Source organism: Nyctereutes procyonoides, unplaced genomic scaffold, assembly GCF_905146905.1.
Source record: "Nyctereutes procyonoides isolate TBG_1078 unplaced genomic scaffold, NYPRO_anot_genome, whole genome shotgun sequence".
Lineage (NCBI taxonomy): Eukaryota > Metazoa > Chordata > Mammalia > Carnivora > Canidae > Nyctereutes > Nyctereutes procyonoides.
In genome coordinates, this window is record NW_026575146.1 from 44,799,141 (window position 1) to 44,816,896 (window position 17,756).

At 40.0% G+C, this 17,756-nt stretch overlaps 1 protein-coding gene and 1 pseudogene across 1 annotated transcript; one reads left to right on the forward strand and one right to left on the reverse strand.

Moving 5' to 3' along the window:
- LOC129500415 (creatine kinase B-type-like) overlaps positions 1-16,990 on the forward strand; it is a 45,089-nt pseudogene extending 28,099 nt beyond the window's left edge.
- On the reverse strand, positions 11,380-12,756 carry LOC129500414 (alpha-enolase-like). Its single transcript, XM_055310840.1, has one exon. The coding sequence runs from the start codon at positions 12,682-12,684 to the stop codon at positions 11,380-11,382; it is 1,305 nt and encodes a 434-aa protein (XP_055166815.1). The 5' UTR covers positions 12,685-12,756.
- Positions 16,991-17,756: the final 766 nt, after the last annotated feature.

Sequence of the window (17,756 nt, forward strand, 5' to 3'; positions counted from 1 at the left end):
GAAGAAAAATTATCTATAAAAGAGGAAACATTGAAGATAACATATCTGTTCTTCAGGTTCTTCTCTGTTAAAGATTTAAAAAGAAAAAAGAAAAAATTATCTCTTGGTAAATCACGTCTAGCTCTCACACAGGTTTTTATAAGCAATGCTATCTGGGTGTTCTGAAAAATCTCTAAACTGATATCTAGTTTTAAATTATTCTGGATTGTTTTTTATTCAGGTGCCTAACAGAAGCAAAACTAAATCCTTAATGGAAAAGTGATGTTTAAGAGCAAAATTTACTATAAAGTTCCACAGAGCACATCTCCTGCCCTCTCTCCTCCCCTCACATATATACAGAAAGGACATAGTTGGGATCCCTGGGTGGCGCAGCAGTTTGGTGCCTGCCTTTGGCCCGGGGCATGATCCTGGAGACCCAGGATCGAATCCCACGTCAGACTCCCGGTGCATGGAGCCTGCTTCTCCCTCTGCCTATGTCTCTGCCTCTCTCTCTCTCTCTCTCTCTCTCTGCGTGACTATCATAAATAAAAAAAAAAAAAAGAAAGGACATAGTTGAAGAAACAAGACACTATGAATGAGAGTTGATAGAAGCAACAAACTCAGTTTCACAAAGTTTGAATATATTGTAATTATCAGATAGAAATCATTAGGAAGTTTATTATGACTGAAAAAAATCAAAGAGAGTATTGAATACATAACTAAGAAACATATACAGAAAAATGACCAAATTTGAAAAAGACCCAAATATAACATCTAAAAATTAAAACTTATAATAATTAAAGTTCAAATCTCACTATGTAGGCTTAACAGGAAATCAGATACAGTTGAAAAGGAAAATTCATAAGCGAGAAAACAGATTTTTAAAAAATTAAAATGGCGGTGCCTGGGGGGCTCAGTGGTTTAGTGCCTGCCTTTGGCCCAGGGTGTGATCCCGGAGTCAGGATCAAGTCCCACATCAGGCTCCCTGCACGGAGCTTGCTTCTCCCTCAGCCTGGTCTCTGCTTCTCTCTCTCTCTCTCTGTTCTCTCATGAATAAATAAATAAAATCTTAAAAAAAAAACTAAAATGGAGCAGAGAAGGATAAGGAAGTAGAAAATGTGAAAGAAGTATTAAAAGACCTGGATAATGCAATAAAGTTTTCTAATTCAGAGTTTCTGAGGGAGCAAATAAAGAGCGCATAAAAATGTGTATCTCATATTTCAAAATTACAAGTTTCCTTGTTTTTCCTTCCTTACATTTTTTTTTTTTTGTAAGCTCCCTGCTGGGCATGGAATGAATTCATGACCCTGGGATTAAGATCTGAGCTGAGATCAAAAGTCAGATGCTTAACCAATTTAGCCCAGACACCCACCCACCCCCAAACACACGATTTTTAAAAATTTGCATAAAATTTACTCTCTGCATAAATCTACTCTTTAAAAGTATCCAACTCAGTGGCCTTCATTATGTATGCAAAATTGTGCAAGTATCATCACTATCTAGTTCCAGAACATTTTCATCACCCCTAAATAAATTCCACTCCCATGAAGAGTTACTCTCCATTCCACTTTACATCTCTTTGGAATTCCCTATTTTTTATGTTTCATATAAATAGAACCCTCTAATATGTGGCCCTTTGTTCCTGGCTTCTTTCACTTAGCATAACCTTTACAAGGCTCATCCATGTTGAAACAATTATCAGTATTTCATCCTCTTTTACAGCTGAATAATATTCCACTATATGGATATACCACATATCATCAGTGGGATTATCATTTGAGTTGCTTCCATTTTTTGGCTACTATGAACAAAGCTATTCTTTTTTTGCTCTCATGGATGTTATATCACCAAGCCCTACCTACTACCATCTTTCTCCTAACACCAGACTTTAACAACTGTATCTGCCATTCTCAACTTCAAATATATGTTGTTCTGATACCACGAACCTTGTCCAAGTTTATGTTCAGATGTAATAAAGTATAGAATATGTAATTCCATGTTTATAAATGGATTTTAGGAGCATCTCCATGTTGGCATTTAGGTTGGATGCAAATATACTCAAAATATCTGATGCCTTTACCAGCCCCATGATCTTTCAAAGCAGAAAAAATAGCTAAACTATTTTCACTCCTTATTAGAACAATGTATCCTGGAATAGATTCCTTATTGCTCTCTAAGGAAATTACATTATTAATATTATATTGTTTTTATTTTCTCCCTTAGAATTCCATGAAGAAATTTGGACCAAAAATATAATTTTAAAAATCTCAAGTAACCAAAACTATTTTTTAATGAATTCTGCTTATCCTTCATTAGAGATATCCATTCTCTCTGGCCTAAGTAGCATCTGATCAAGAGAAATTTTAAGTGACACTAGGGTACAATCAAATAGCTTAACTGAACAAAGGGGAGCTTAACAGAATGAAAGGCATACTTCAGTTTTAACTGTAGTCTTATTTCTGTCCTCCTTCCCAAACCTTCCAGCATGCACCAGAGTATGCCGGCCTTTCTCCTTCGCTTAACATCTGATATGCACGACCAAAGCACTCACAGCTGGGACTGATCAAGCCAAACACTCAAAAACTTACATCAGTGAAGCAAGGCCGGGGGTCAGACATCTTTGGCAAAATTCACTAAACATTTTTGTAAAATTACTTGCAGATTCATCAAGTTACCAGTAATTTTTCTGCATGAATGAGATCCAAAATGCATTTCTGTGCCTGTGGATGTGCTTTTTAAACTCAAACAAAAAGTAAATAATTGCCCAATTTGCATTACTGAAAATATGGGACCTGAGGGGAGAGTGGGGAAGGGGTAAATTATGTGCAAGAAAAAAAATGATCATTCACAGAGAACAGCTATTCTAAAAGTTACCAGGATAACTTAAAAAGAAAATGACCTTCAGAGTTGAAAGTCCATTTGAGGAAGGGGGGTGGGGCGACGAAAGCCAGGGCTGTGATCCAGAATAAAAAAGGAAATAGACATGCTTTAATTTTGCCCTAAAGCAATGGAAATTTATGGCGTGCATTTGGATGTAGATTTTATATATATTTTTTACTACCCTGGCGGGTAAGCTGAAAAAATTCATTTCATCCATTTTATGACATTATGGCCCTTTGGATTGAGATTCAGGCCATTGGCAAGAAACATTAGTTTGGCTGGGCAAAAGGTTAGTCCAAAGTTAAGGCATCATTCTCACTTAGCTGGCTTGCCAAAGGGCTCTTCAGCCACATGCACTTTGAAACAATGGGAAGGTAATGATTTGATTCATAGGTGCTTAAGCTTGTGATAACTATGTCAGATCATTTATTGTCACAGAGTAAGCAAATCTTATCTGCTTACCTAAGAAGTAAGCAGAAAATATAGGAAATGTTTGAAAATTAAAGTTTAAGCTCAGGTTACCTTCTGTTTGTATTGCTTTGGCAGACCTCTTGGGTCTCTCCCCTGGGAATGCATTCCCTTTTTTTCTGTGAGTTGCTCCCCTTACATCTTTTGTTGATTACCTTGCCCCTGAATTATAGTAACTGCTTTCTGTGTGAATCCATTTCACATTGAGAGGAGAGCCCATTTCTTATTTGTTTTTGTATTCTCAGTGTCTGGCACATAGTAGCTACTCAATAAATACACAAAGACTAAATCACTCATTTGCAGCAATCAAGATTATGAAAAGGATGTCCTGCAAACTATATTAGCTAGGATTAAGGTAATTATTCCCTGTTTAGAATCCTTCCTCTGAAACCATCTAAATCCCTCGGGTTTGGAAATTTTTCTGGTAGAGTTCAGTGGATTGGCTTTCCTTGAGAGACAGCCAACATTTTTTCTCTTGATCCATAATTGGAATAAAGTGGGGACAGCCATTTAGATGTTCTTTCAGCAGTTGCTAAATTAATCCAGACTCACAAAAGAAGGGAGAGGAAGAGACAGGAAGGGAAATAAAGAAGATAGAAGCAGAAAGAAAGGAAGGCATAGAGGGAGAGGGGGAGATTGCCTAAGAAATTTACTGCTATGTTTGTCTTAAGACATTAGCACCTTTTATGTAATTATAACTTTGGCCCCAAATTTTATTTTTACCACATGTGCCTTATTTTAAACAAACTCCCAGAACTGTGCCATGAAATGTTCCTAGTCTGGCATCACACCTGGGTCCAGTTCAAGAACCTAACTACTTGTTAGACTCATGCTAAAGCCTCGCACTCACATGCCAGGAAAAACAGTCATTGCCATTTACCATCTGGATCCAATGTACTCTTTTAATTAATTTTTTATATTTTAAATTGTACAAAAATCACAACCATAAGAAGAGAGGCATAGTGAAAATCATTTAGAAATTTAAATGAGAATTTGAACACAGTTAACTCAAGGTGTTATTTCATAATTTCCTGATTTTAACACTATATATGCCCACAAAGGGCAATATTTTCTGAATGCAACTAATTGCTCGTCAGCAGTAGGGCATGAAGCTGGGATGTGTCCATCTTGTGATACATATTCTGTACTTCAAATAGATACCTAATAGGATCTAGCCTATCATGAATTCTTATCCTTATTGTATTTGCACTATCAAAATGCAATATTTAAAAATAATCTTGGAATTTTTGGATGATATAACTTTGGTTGTATCTTCTTTGCTCTCTAATTACAAACCATTTACAGTCACATTTATAAACACTATTTAGAGTGAACAATGATTTTTTGGTCCTTTCTACATCACTTTGTTTTTTTCTAATCAATTTTTTAATGCACACCTGTGTTCAGCATTTGCCTCTGACAAACTATATATCAAGTTAAGTTTGGTACCTCAATGTAATAGGTAAAAAAATACCGATGCACATCTTTTTAACAAAATGGGATGGTCCAGTTTTTAATCACAAATATTACGTGGTAATGTGCCATCTGTTGGATGAGTAACTGTATGAGAAAACCATATTTCTTTTTCATCTTTAGAATCTATTGTTAACTTATTGATTTTTGAATTTGAGAAAATTCATTTAAGGTGATGTCATCTGTTTACAATCTGAAATTTTGCTTATGTGATGAATTTCACTATCATCATTAGACTATAGAGTACTCCTATCTGTCTGTTTGCATTTGATTTCTGGGTCACTTTACCATTGTGAAATATCTTCCTTTTTCAATTTTCTTCTGTTTTGCATAATGGGCAGAACATGAAAAGTTCTGATTTCAAAATTGTGTTCAATGAAAACTAAAAGTAAACTATAAATATGATGTCCCTAGTCTCCCTTTATACCTTCTCAAAAGATGATTCAATACTTTGAAATAGGAAACTAAAGGATGACAAAATATTGATTATTTGCTTCAACATTTTATTATGCTTTTGGTGACTTAATTATTCTTCTGTTTGCTTATTACTTAAGTATACCTGGAAATAACTGATAAGTAATGAATGAATAATTCCTAGAATGATTAAATAGCAAAATGTTTGAAGATATAGGAAGAAAGGAAATCACTAAGAATTTTATGATGATCTGTAAAGTTTCCAATGGATCCACATGATAATTAAAAAACATAGTGAGTTTTATTCTAGCTTAATAAAAAATGTAAATCTATATTCTCTGAAAGATTCCCTACGAAACAATAAGTCATGAAATATCAATACTTACAAATAGAACTATTCTTTTTTTAAAGATTTTATTTGTTTGTTTATTTATTTGACAGAGAAAGAGCACAAGCAGGGAAAGCTGCAGGCAGAAGGACAAGCAGACTCCCCATAGAGCAGGGAGCCTAATACAGGACTCGAGGCCAGGACCTTGAGATCATGACCTGAGCCAAAAGCAGATGCTTAACGGACTGAGCCATGCAGGCTCCCCAGATAGAACTATTCTAAATAAGAAAATCAGAAACTAATTCTAGGTCAGATGAACCTTGATGGTGTGTTGCATTAATCAGGTGTATAACAAATACTTTTTAATAGAAGAAATTAGCATATATCTGTGTGTTGTTGAAACATGCTATCTATTCTACATTCTGTACGATATTGGGGCTAGCACTCTGGTGTTCTGCTTTCATTTTACTGATTGCGACTTTCCTTAAAAATCCAATTCAGCATCAGTTTTGCTCTGGATCAGTCCTGAGGACTTTGATCTAGTTCAGTGCCCCCACAGGTGGAAGAGTGTGAAAATCTTGATTGGGTAAACAACTTGAGCTTTTGATCTGAAAATAAATAGCTTCCAGGGAAATAGGACCAAAATATATTTTATTTTCTTGGCTCTGTCTCTCTTTTTCACTCAGAAACTCCAACTGCATACAAATCACCTCCTTCCCACATTATATATGGGAACACCTAGTGGGTACCTCACACATCTTCAAGAAAATATTTGCTGTCTTACAGGCACCGTGCTTCTTGGCATTCTTCTATGAGGAATAGCAGTGTTCTTGCCAGCAGTTGCTGGTCCAAGTGAAAAGTTTCTCACATTGACAAACCAAGCCCATAATTTCTACATTGATAGATTGCATAAGTCTTCAGGGTATCAGCACTCTAGAGGAATGAAGAATGCCTATTCTTACTTTTCATATAATCTGTTGGAGGGATACCAAAGAAGTATCATTTGGGTCTAAATGAGTTATAGAGTTCAGGGGAGCATCATATCTACGTTTTACCTACAATTCCCTCTCATCCTCCTTTTGCCCTAGACAGGATTCCACAGTAGTGAGCAGAGCCACTAATTTGGCTGAGGCCACCTGCAAATGCTGTTTTTCTCTGAGGGTGACTAAAAGTATCCAGCTCCTTCTTTTTTACTTAATTATACCTTGGTAGGTTTTCTACAATCTCCTTGTAAAGAAACTTCTATGGAGTCCCCTTAACTAGTTGGTCTGGTGTGTCTACAAAAACGCCATCACAATGTGCTTTCCTCCCTTAGAAAATTCAAATGAAGTACAAATTTAACTCATTTGGGCCCATCCAAAAATTTGCCAAACATGCCCCAGATTCCTTAAATGTAGTAATGCAAAGTAAAAGGCAATATCTTAGACTACAATTCCTCTGTAATAAAATCTAATCAAAACTTGTTAGTTGTTTCTGTCAATGAATGTTATATATCCTTATGTCAGAATTGGGAGAACAAGAAACATGTAAAGAAGAAAATATGAATTGTATCATACTACGATTATGATTATTAATCTGAGCTTGATATAGACATAGAAAAAAGAGAGAGAACAGTATTTTACTCTTAAACTTGAAATTCATTTGTCTTATCTTTTTATGCTTTGACAATATTTTGGTTGGCTACTTAAAATATGTTGAATAAAACTAATTATGTGAAATGCTCAGTTTTATAAAATTGGCATCCCATTGTAAATTCAGTTTTCAGTTTTATATCTTCTTTTTTCACTTAAATTTATATTTGAGCATTTACCATGTCATTAAACATTATCTGAAAATACAGTTTTAATGGCTTTCAATAGACTTTTGCAAGGAAATACGTAATATATTTAATCCCCTATTGTTAGACATTTAAATTGTATCCAGCTTTTCACTATTATAAAAATGTTAGAAACAGTCTTGTATGTAAACTTTTGACTGCGTATCTCAGATTGTTATTTCCCTGGGATGGATTCCTTGGTATGGCATTACAATCTCAAAGTTCATGAATATTTCTAAGGCTCTTGAATATATTGCCAACTTGCCCTCCCAAATGGGTATATGCATTTACAATTTGTTAAGTGTTTCACAAAGCATTTATTCCAAATCCAACAAACTTTAGAAATAGTCTGTTTTCTTCTGCTCTTGGGCTGAGATATTCAAGAGATTTCAAATCAAATGTTCACTTAATTATTTACTTAGGTGACTTTTCTTCCCAGGAGGACTAAAATGTGTTTGTGGCCAAGAAATTCTAGTCTTTAATATTTCCCCTGGACTATTCAGATAATTTGACCTAATCAAAAGATTTCATTTAAAAGTGAGAGATTATGCTACTGGCTGGGTCACCCCGTTATCTAGATCGATTTTCTTCTATTTTCAAGTGTCTGTTTTAAGCAAAGCAACGTTACCTGTCATCCACCTACTTTTGGAAGGGAAGGATTAATAATTTTGCTGCCTGTATAAATGCTGAAGATAAGGCTTAGAGAGCTTGGCACCATGTGACACACAAAATATGTGGTAGAGCCAGGGTTCAAACCCAGGTCCATCTGTGTATAGAGCTCCTGTGAAGTCCTCTGCACTATTCTTGATATCTAATTTTTAGATGTGTGGAGTTTTGTGATATAAGCAAAGCTCTTTGTTGTAGCTGAATCCTAAGCCTTTGGCATTAAACCTGATTGGAATGGAGGGATTTATTACTTTCTCTCTGCATTTCAATCACTCATGTATTCAGCCCTGTTTATTCAGCATCGTCTATGTGCCAGATCTTATGTGGAACACGGTTCTTCAAGATACCTGGATTTGTAATTCAGGGAGCCCAAGTTTATTTTGGTCAAGGAATATTAAATTCTCTATGTCTACTGTGTCAAAAAGTACATCACACTGGCAAAGATGAGCAGGCCCTAATAAATCCTAGGATTTGCTGATGTCAAACTTGACACTTTATATGCTCCAATTTCTCTAAATTAACACAGTGAATACTCTGAAGAGCCTTTACTATTGTCATTTGTCAGGCCTCAGATTTTTTTCCATTTATTTTCTCCCAAGATGTTTTTGCCTACAAATGATATTGTTCAGTGTGTTTAGGAAGAGGAAATAGCAAAGTGATGCAGTGTATGAAAAAAATAATACTAAGAGCAAATGGAGAAAAATGGGGCTGAATGCATAAGGAAACCACACTTCAGGTGACGCTGATTTGTATCCAGGAATGCCTAAAAGGCTCTCTAGTGATTCTAAATACTTAAGAGCATATTCATTTCCTTCTAGAAGAAACCAAAATTACCCAGTAATTTAATTCTTATTGAACAAGAAAACCGGCCAGTTACAGACACACATACACATAAACTCACTGGTTTTGCTTTGCCTGTTTTCCACATGCTTGAGGCTGAAGGGTTAGAAATATATTTACACAATCTGAAATGAGGAGGTAAACTGCAACTATTGTTAGCGCGGCCATGAGCTTCTTGGAATGTCAACTGATTCATCAAGGACTTGTAGCCAAATTGCCTATGACAGAATATTTTCTCTTAGAGAAGCACACAAATGCCTATCATGCAAACTTGCTGTTCTCCACAACAGTAATAAAGGTACTGGCAGTATACTGAGTTAATACATAAAAGAAGAACACTTTTCAGAACACACTTGTATTCCTTCTCTCTTCACTCTTCCTTTTGTCTGCATTTATTCCTATTCCTGACAAGAGTTGTTTATTGTCTCCTGAAATGGTATAGGTATTTTTTTAAAGTTATTTATATCCTTGTTTTACCCAGAAAAGGAACTATAATTTGATTACTGACATCTGTTTTGGCAGGAGAATGTCATCTGAAAAAGTTTACTGTAAGATGTAAAAGATAGTTTACATGCTCTATTTTTAAATGGCCAACACCTTTTCCATATGAAAAAAAAAAGTATTAGAAATATACCTATGAAAATAAAAGTGACCTTTACTGGAAAAATACTGTCTTTAGCTTTTATTCAGAATGCATAGCTTTATAGCAAGTGAGAAGTCTTTCTGCTGCTACAAAAACTTCTCTTATGTAGAAGATTTTCTTTGCAGGTTCTTTGCAGGAAACAACCTACCTGATTTGTACAAAAGAACACTGCTCTCTAGTGGAATGAGGGGAAAGAAATCCATTACCTCATTCACTCGCTTTTCTGGCCTTCTTGGCAGCCACTTACGAAAGGCGGCTGAGCTTTGTCCTGGACTTATGACATGTTATGATATATGGCTACAATTATTGTGATATTATATTGTGAAGTGGTTTTGGTCTTGTAATCAAGCAAAAATCTTTTTCCCCTAAACCTTCTTTTGTAAATTGAAACCAGTAGGCCTCCCCAACCCTTACTTCTCAGCTGCTGCCTATAACCAAAAAGAAAAAAAGCCTGCAACTAATAATGATTTAATTTACACAGGAACTTGCAATAATTTAACTCACATCAGGTTAATTTGAAAGTGATTAATGGCAGCATTTATGGGGCTGGAAATGTTTAATAATGCTTTACTTGTGAATTTATGGCATTCGCGTTCCAGACTGTGGGCTGGCTTTTTTGTTGTGCTCATCGTCTATCTCCCCCGTCCCCACACATGATGTTATTTCCTCCCTTTTCTAGGGATAGAAAGAAATAGATTTGCAATGCCACGTTTCCTGTCTTGGCGGAAGGGGTTACAAAATTAGTACAAATTTGCTTAGGGCATTCTTTGCCCCAGAATTGTGCCATACACATCATTTTTTAAAGAATACCTGCAGGGATTGTGGGCTCCTTTGATAATCTTGATCACCAAACTCCTACATTCTCAGCTGACCAGCATAAAATGGACTTTCTGGAATTGTCCTAATGGTTTCATACCACTGAGCTGACACAAAAGTGGTTAGGAATATACTAACAATGCATTCCAAATGCTTCTTTAGAAAATTGTCTCCTCCAAACTAGAAAAGCAAGGCTCAGCTTCCAATTTCTGGTCAGTGGGATATATTGGTTATCATTTTCATTTGTGTTTGAACAATGGTACACAATTGGTCAGGTGGTGAAGGCTGCCACTGAAAGTAGGCCTTGTGAAGGAGTAGAAAGCAACTGCAATGAGAGGAACATTCAAGCTTCAGCACTTCTGCCATGACAGTTTGAGGCTGGAGTCCTGTCACTTCTATGCAATTCATCTTCTCATCTTCAGAATTACCTACATTAAGAATTCTTATGGGGATCAAATAATGCAATAGATGAGAAAGGAAAAAAATAAAAAAGGGATGCCTGGGTGGCTCAGCAGTTGAGTGCCTTCTGAGTCCAGGGCATGATCCTGAGTCCTGGGATCAAGTTCCACATCGGGTTTCCTGCATGGAACCTGCTTCTCTCTCTGCCTATGTCTCTGTGCCTCTCTCTCTCTCTCTCTTTGTGTGTGTGTGTCTCTCATGAATGAATGAATAAATAAATATATAAATAAATCTTTTTTTTTCCTATGGGTCACTGAGGCTTTTTTATTCTGCACATAAAACCACTGGGGATCTTGCCTGTGGACACCTTGAGATTATTACATAGACAGACCTGGCTCCAGATGCTTGGTGGAAGTGAGGTGAGAAAGCAATGATTTGGACCAATCACATATTTACAGAGCTAGGGTTCCCAGCAGGGTTCCAGATGGTCAAGTCTGGCTTCTGTAGCAATTCTAAGGAAGCTTTGAGAACATTACGGGGAAGGGAGAGGGCAGCTAACTAGCACAGGGCCCTGCCACTTTGGGCAGCCTTGAGCTGCCCCGGGGGAGCAGAGGTCTAATGAGCCGACTCAGGACCACAGGGTGCACTACCTGGACCTTACTTGGCAAGGGGGTTTCTGAAGCTTCTGCCAGCAAACTTGGCCTTGCTACCCAATTCCTCTTCAATTCTGAGGATCTGGTTGTACTTGGCCAAGCGCTCAGATCTGCATGGTGCACCCATCTTGATCTGCCCAGTGCAGAGTCCCACCACCAGGTCAGTGATGAAGGTATCTGTGGTCTCCCTGGAGCGATGCGACACCATGAAGCCCCACCCATTGGACTGGGCCAGCTTGCATGCCTGAAGAGACTCGGTCACAGAGCCAATCTGGTTCACTTTAAGCAGGAGGCAGTTGCACGATTTCTCGCCCACAGCCTTGGAAATCCACTTTGGGTTGGGCACGGTGAGATTGTCCCCCTCCACCTGGATTCCAGCGCTGGCAGTGAACTTCTGCCAAGCTTCCCAGTCATCCTGGTCGAAGGGGTCTTCGATAGACACCACTGGGTAGTCCCTGATAAAGGATTTGTAGAGGTCAGCCAGCTGGTCAGGCGTGATGTACCTGCTGGGGTCATCAGGGGACTTGAAGTCCAGGTCATACTTCCCAGACCTGAAGAACTCAGAATCAGCTACGTCCATGCCGATGACCACCTTATCAGTGTAGCCAGCCTTCTCAATGGTATTCTTCAGCAGTTCCAGAGCTTCTTTGTTCTCCAGGATATTAGGAGCAAATCCACCTTCATCGCCCACATTGGTGGCATCTTTTCCATATTTCTCCTTGACGACATTCTTTAGGTTATGATAAACCTCTGCTCCGATGCGCATGGCCTCCTTGAAGTTCGCTGCACCAACGGGAAGGATCATGAACTCCTGCATGGCCAGCTTGTTGCCAGCATGGGAACCACCGCTGATGACAGTGAAAGCCGGAACTGGCAGGATAACTTCAGAATTGCCAGCCATATCAGCAATGTGGCAGTACAGGGGCACCTCCTTCTCGACAGCCTCCACCTTGCAGACAGCCAGAGACACTCCCAGAATGGCATTTGCACCACATTTAGATTTATTCTCTGTCCTGTACATCTCGATCATCAGTTTGTCAATCTTTTCCTGCTCCACAACGTTCACTTTCTTGCTAATCAGGGCAGGTGCAATAGTTTTATTGATGTGCTCAACAGCCTTTGAGACACCTTTCCCCATGTAGCGTGTCTTGTCATTGTCCCAGAGCTCGAGGGCCTCGTAGATACCAGTGGAAGCACCACTGGGCACAGCAGCTCTGAAGAGACCTTTGGAGGTGTAGAGGTCAACCTCAACAGTGGGGTTCCCCCGAGAGTCAAAGATCTCCCTGGCGTGGATCTTGAGAATAGACATGGTGACTTTCTGGCCGCCGATAGCCCTGCCCAGGAAAAAAGTAGAGGATGCCGCAGGGACCAAGGACAAGCGTTAAGCTGCATGGTCCGGATGCTCCAAGGACCTGAAGCTCAATAAATAAATCTTTAAAAATATATATATGAGGAAGATTTCTGAAAAAAGTATGATGTAGCACACATATTGAAGAGTTTGAATACTATCTTGGCTTTAGGCCAAAAAGCCAAGAGGAACTCTATTTCAGAGTGTGTGAACTCTGTTTGGTTTTTTAATATCTCTGAACTTGTTTCTGCTTCAGGAAAAAAGGAATAATAATTACTTAACTCAGAGGATTGCTGTGAAGCCTGGAAATACGTATGCCAAGCAAGTAGAATAGTACTTGGCTTATAATAGGAGCTCAGCAGATTATAAGTGGGATAAAAATGTGCTTGATAAAGGGTTAAAGATAGTTCATGGCAAATACCTAGTTCAGTTCTGGTTATACAATAGGTACACCATAAATGCTAAGTGGGGTGATAATGATAGTAATGATAATCACATGATGATGATGATGACAACAATGATAAAGATGATGGCAATTATAGAGAAGAAATGCTGTATATGATAGCTGGAAATTTTTAGCTGGAAACAGTATGGTGTTAAAATGTATTTGAGTTTGAAAATTAATTCCACTTCTTAGTTCTATTTTGACCTTGAGCAAGTTATTAGCTTCCCTGAGCCTAAACTTACTCATCTGTATAAGTTTTGGTTCTGTTTAAAGGAGATGTCACTAAAGCATGTAATCCAACTACTGACATTTAGTGTATTAGCCCCTTTCCCCAACTTCTGCCTTTAGCATATATATCCAAAGCAGCTTGTTTTATTTCATTTGCTTTCAAGTTTTGGACATTGGGATGCTCACTTTCTGATTTTTGGAAAGGAAGTTGTTTTGCTTTGTATAGAGAGATTCACATTCCCTTGGTCACTGCTAGTCATTTGAGACCAGTTATATGCAAACAGAGTAGTGGGAACGAGAATCTCTAGCTGAGAAGTCACTTTCCAGCAACAAACAAACTCTGCAGAAGAATCTACGATTGAAAGCTAGTCATATGTGACACAGTCAGCGTCTCTTCTCAACTATCTGTACCCTTCCTCCCAAGCACAGTACATATCCTCCATTACCCAAGGGAGGCAACCCACTTCTCTCCCTCCATTCAACTCAAAGTCCAGGATCTCCAGGAGTTGCATAGTCCTTACCGTCATCTAGACCTGCCTTCTCAAGGTCTAGTAGCCTTAGATCTAAAAGAACAAGCTATCTGCAAGTTTCTATGGATTTACCATTAGACAAGAATAGAGCAGATGCAGGATACTCACAATGAAAACTTTAAAAAAAGCGGAGGGGGTGGTGGTGCAGATTTCATTGACAGGAACTGTAAAGGCCCCCTACCTTGAGGGTAGTTCCTTAAATAGCCCAGGACTCTTCGATCTTGTTCATTATTCTCCACGAACTCAGGCTCAGAACAGTCTGAGGTTCTTCCTCATTCATATCTTCCATGGCCATATTTGAAATGGAAATTGGGACCAATGTACAACTTAGAAACCATACAATTTCTGCTGGCTGTTTCTTGCTCATGCAAATGTGGGATATGAAGAGTTGTTTTATAGGTTTATGAGTCAAAGGGGATTTTTAAAAGGTTAGACTCATGGTCTTTTGGCAGTATAGTAGCTTCCACAATTTAGTAGAACTCCGATCCACATCTTTACAGAGAATTCCACATTCCAATAACCCCTGACAATGTTGAATTTCACTGAGACCTGTGATCCTGAAGAAAGAACGATACTTAAGGAGTCCTCCACACTTTTGGGTTCTGGGAAACAACTAACTGCAAAGAGCCACCTTCTGCATATGACTTAGATAAGACTCACAGATGCCCCCTGATTGCCTATGACAAGGCCTCACATAGACCTTTCAAATTTCCAGTCTCATCTCATAAATGATTAGCTGAACTGTTTATCCCCGTTGACTCAGCTGAATACCTGATCATTTGACTTGATCAAATTTTAGTCAGGCTTCTTTCCTTCTTTTCAGATCCCTGAACTTTGTCTTGCCCCTAAGTTTAAGCAGCACTGAAATGCAGAATGACTCTATTAATGGCCCCTTCTGAGAAACGGCTAACTAAAGACAGGAAGGTTTTCAATGCAACTTTACAATCATGCCACCCACTCATCTAACTCCCACTTCTTTCTAGCCTTGTTTATTCCTCTTATAGGAGGAAAGCTTCATGAACATGGACCACATCTCTCCCAAGATTTGGGAAATTTTCAGACATTATTTTTTTAAGTAATCTTTTTACCCCTTTCTCCATCTCTTCTCCTTCTGGAACTCCCACAATATGTATATTCTTTCCCTTGTTGATATCCAATAAACCACATAGACTTTCTTCACAGTTTTTCATTCTTTTTCCTTTGTTATCTGACAAAATAATTTCAAATGACTTGTCTTTGAGTTCACAAATGCTTTCTGTTGCTTAAACAAGTTTTGATATTGATGCTCTTTCTTTTTTTTTTTTTTTTAAAGATTTTATTTATTTATTCATGATAGACACACAGAGAGAGGCAGAGACATAGGCATCCTGCAGGATGCTGGATACGGGACTCAATCCCAGGAGTCTGGGATCACAGCCTGAGCTGAAGGCAGACACTCGACCACTGAGCCACCAGGTGTCCTGATATTGATAGTATTTCATTTTTCAATTCATTCATTCTATTGAGCTCCAGAATTTGGTTCTTTCTTATTATTCCTATTTCTCTGTTAAACTTATCATTTTCTCCTTCCTGATTTTGTTCTCTTTTTGTGTTTTCTTGTAGTTCATCGGGCTGCCTTAGAACAACTATTTCAAATTCCATGTCTGACATACTGTATATCTCCCAATTCTTTGGGGCCCATTACTGAAAAATTATTGTACTCCTTTGGTGGTGTCATGTTTCCTTGATTTTTCATGCTCCTTGAAATCTGACATTGCTATCTTCACATTTACAGAGGCAGTCAGTTCGCCTGTGCCTCGCCCCGAGCTGCCGACAGACCGACTGCCCCTTCCCCGCCCGGTAGCCAGCCACCTGCCGCCGCCGCCATGCCCTCCTCCAACAGCCACGACACGTTGAAGCTCCGCTTCCCGCCGAGGATGAGCTCCCCGACCTCAGCGGCCACAACAACCACATGGCCAGGGTGCGCACCCCCGAGCTCTACGCGGACCTGCGTGCCAAGAGCACGCCCAGCGGCTCTCCTCTGGGCGACATCATCCAGACCGGCGTGGACAACCCGGGCCACCCCTACATCATGACCATGGGCTGCGTGGCAGGCGACGAAGAGTCCTATGACGTGTGCAAAGAGTCCTCTTTGACCCCATCCTCGAGGACCGGCACGGCGGCTACAAGCCCAGCGACGAGCACAAGACCGACCTCAACCCCGACAACCTGCAGGGCGGCGACGACCCGGACCCCAACTATGTGCTGAGCTGGCGGGTGCGCACGGATCGCGGCATCCGCGGCTTCTGCCCCCCGCACTGCGGCCGCGGGGAGCGCGGTGCCATCAGCAGCTCGCGGTGGAAGCTCTGTGGAGCCTGGCCGGTGGCCTGGCCGGCGGGTACTGCGCGCTCAAGAGCATGACCCAGGTGGAGCAGCAGCAGCTCATCGACGACCACTTCCTCTTCGATAAGCCCGTGTGTCGCCCCTGCTCCTGGCCTCGGGCATGGCCCACGATTGGCCGGACGCCCGCGGCATCTGACACAGTGACAATAAGACCTTCCTGGTGTGGATCAGCGAGGAAGACCATCTGCGGATCATCTCCATGCAGAAAGGGGGCAACATGAAGGAGGTGTTCACAACGGCCTCACCCAGATTGAAACGCTTTTCAAGTCAAAGAATTACGAATTCATGTGGAACCCTCACCTGGGCTACATCCTCACCAGCCCATCCAACCTGGGCACAGGCCTGCGGGCAGGTGTGCACATCAAGCTGCCCCACCTGGGCAAGCATGAGAAGTTCCCAGAGGTGCTCAAGTGCCTGCGGCTTCAGAAACGAGGCACAGGTGGTGTGGACACAGCTGCTGTGGGTGGCGTCTTTGATGTCTCCAACGCAGACCTCCTGGGCTTCTCAGAGGTGGAGCTGGTACAGGGGGTGGTGGATGGTGTGAAGCTGCTCATCCAGATGGAGCAGCGGCTGGAGCAGGGCCAGGCCATTGATGATCTCGTGCCTGCCCAGAAGTGAGGCCCCAACCCGCATCTGCCACCACCACCAGCCCCGCTGCTTCCTACCTTATTGCCCGGGCAGTGCCCGCCATGTACCCCTCTGATGTTCGCCACTTGGCGGCTGAGCCCTTAGCCCCGCTGTAGAGACTTCTGTCGCCCTTGGTAGAGTTTATTTTTGTGATGGCTAAGATGTTGCTGATGCTGAAATAAACTACGGTTTCTGCCTGCTACCTGTCTCCAAAAAAATAAAATAAAATAAAATAATAAAATAAAATAAAATAATAAATAAAATAAATAAAATAAAATAATAAATAAAATAAATAAAATAAAATAAAATAAAATAATAAAATAAAATAAAATAAAATAAAATAAAATATAAAAAATAAAGAGGCAGTCACTTCCTCCAGTCTCCTTTATTGACTGGCTTCAGGAGAAGAATACTTTCACCTGTCAGCCCTGCTGGAGATTCTGAGGCTTTCTAAGACCTTTCTGTGGATACTCCTGCTTCATACTTCTTGTTCCCTCTGGGTGGGGATAGGGTGACTCTTAAGATTGTACTTCTCTTGATCCTACAAAGCCAGTGTGGATGCTGACAGTATCCTGTTTACTTACTCTAGGGTGTGCAGAATGCTCAAATTTGTGTGCTTTCTCCCAATCCCATTGGGTTGGGCCAACCTTTTGTGCATGCTCACTACTTGTCTACAAAGATTCATATTCATTGCCCTCTGGGGTCTGCACAGGGATCCAACCATGGGATATGTGAATAGGTGGGAGTGAGGCATGCAGAACACTGGATATGCCTGTGAGCCATTTGATAGGGGGCAGTCTGTTGGTGAGGTATCCCTAGCA